The 1777-nt window shown below is 42.1% G+C and overlaps 1 protein-coding gene across 4 annotated transcripts in view; it reads right to left on the reverse strand.

Moving 5' to 3' along the window:
* The window catches only part of EVC (EvC ciliary complex subunit 1), a 51598-nt gene that overhangs the window by 19449 nt on the left and 30372 nt on the right, over positions 1–1777 (reverse strand). For all 4 annotated transcript variants that reach the window (XM_027891973.1, XM_027891976.1, XM_027891975.1 and 1 more), the window contains one exon: positions 1083–1295. In XM_027891973.1, the coding sequence (XP_027747774.1) occupies positions 1083–1295 (213 nt within the window). The remainder of the gene's footprint in view (positions 1–1082; positions 1296–1777) is intronic.

Genomic DNA, 1777 nt, shown 5'->3' on the forward strand with positions numbered 1-1777 from the left:
CAAAAAGATCAGGGAGGTGCATCTTGCATAATTCCAGATTAGGGAAAAGACAGAAGAAAAAAAGGTGATGTCAAAGAATTTCCAATTAATAAATTTACTTTTGTATTTCCAAGGGTATTCTAAAACCACTGATCAGAAAACAACTCTACCAGATTCATTAGGAAGCCCACAGTTCCCTGAATCAGTGTTTTATGGCAGAACCCCAAATACAAGTGGGTGAAGAAGTTAAACACCTTATAGCATTCTGCAACAATTAGGGGCTCTCTGAGTACCTCATTAATCATGTACTGGATTGTCCAGGCACTCTGGAGACAGGGTAAGGGACAGCACAATTTTGCCAGTATTAAAGAAATCTGCCAACCTTTTGGTTAAGAAGCTCCAATTACTGTAAACACTGCAGCACATACTTAACATTTAGGAAGAGACACAGCTTTAAATAGAGGAGGTCATTCTTTGACCAAGTTGTGTGAGAAGGAGTGTTGACAGAGACATAACGCTGCATGAATAAACTGAAAATATGACTGAATTCCAGCCTAAAGCTGAAGATAACTCCCTCTGCATTTACTCTTGCTGCTTTTCTCCTCTGCTGTCAATGCCCCCTATGCTGGGCAGAAACAAAGCAGGAAAGCTAGATGACTGTTTCTCCACTTTCGTAGAATAAAGAATAAATTTTATATAAAGTGTGTATTAGATGTTTCTATTTATCATAGTATTAATACATAAAAATGAGTAAGAAAATTTCATCATTGCAAGGACTCCTTCCCTGTAAACTACATTCATATGTATCTTCTCCAAACAGACCTGATGAGGATTGTTTTGAACTGTTTCTGTATATCCTCAAGAGTTGAGTACATCAGACAGCAGCCTAGCCAAAAAATGTTTATGTGCTGACAAAGCTGTCAAATACTGTGGACAGATGTTCAGTAATTACTCTCTGACTCCTCTGTGCGAGTCTACATGCACAGCATACATATTCAGTCCATGTTGCAGGTCAAACTGCATTTTGATACATATTTTGATAATTTTTTTCCATATCCCATTTTTTTAGACTCTGAGGTCCCAAAACATAACATGGATCTTACTTCTTTTTCTTGCAATAGCTGTTCCTGGAAAAGCTTCCAGCGTTTCTGGCGGTGGGTTTCCCATTTCTCCATCTGAGGGACCGAATTCTCCTGCCATTCCTCTTTCAGAAGCTCACATTCCCTTACAGAGAGGCCGGTCACCATTGGTAGGGTCTGAAGAAACAGCTCAGTCACCAACTCAGCTAAAGCATGGCAAGCTTTAGAGTACAGCTCCTAACAGAGAGACAAAGATGGACAGAGACACAGGTGACAAAGTGAACTCTCAGACCTCTGGAGCTGTTTCAGCATGTCTCCGTGATGCCAGTGAGGGAACCATGTGAATGCACTGAGCCAGTGACTGACGCCCCAAGCTAAAATCCGCTAAGCCTTGAGTCAAAAGACCAGGCTTTGTACATGAAGCAACTTAAAATGTTTTGGTTCAAGGCACACAAGGCATTTAAAATGCAGCAGTGGAATGAGCACATGCAGTATAAAGAATATCTTGGTTTTTTACTGGCTATGGTAATGGTAATGGCCAGTCTTCGCGAACGAAGAACCGGGGAAGGTCTTTCCACCTTCCAGCCTGCGCATTGGATTTTTTAGGTGAGACACAGTGTGCGCGGAACTGAGCCCACCCTTTAATCCTGAGGTTCATCTGCCGGGGCCAAGCACGCTTGGACGGTGGCAGCGAGGTCCTCAGGACGTAGATGGATTGC

This window comes from Empidonax traillii, unplaced genomic scaffold, assembly GCF_003031625.1.
Source record: "Empidonax traillii isolate 1590-97213 ecotype Southwest subspecies unplaced genomic scaffold, ASM303162v1 scaffold336:size770142, whole genome shotgun sequence".
Taxonomy (NCBI): Eukaryota; Metazoa; Chordata; class Aves; order Passeriformes; family Tyrannidae; genus Empidonax; species Empidonax traillii.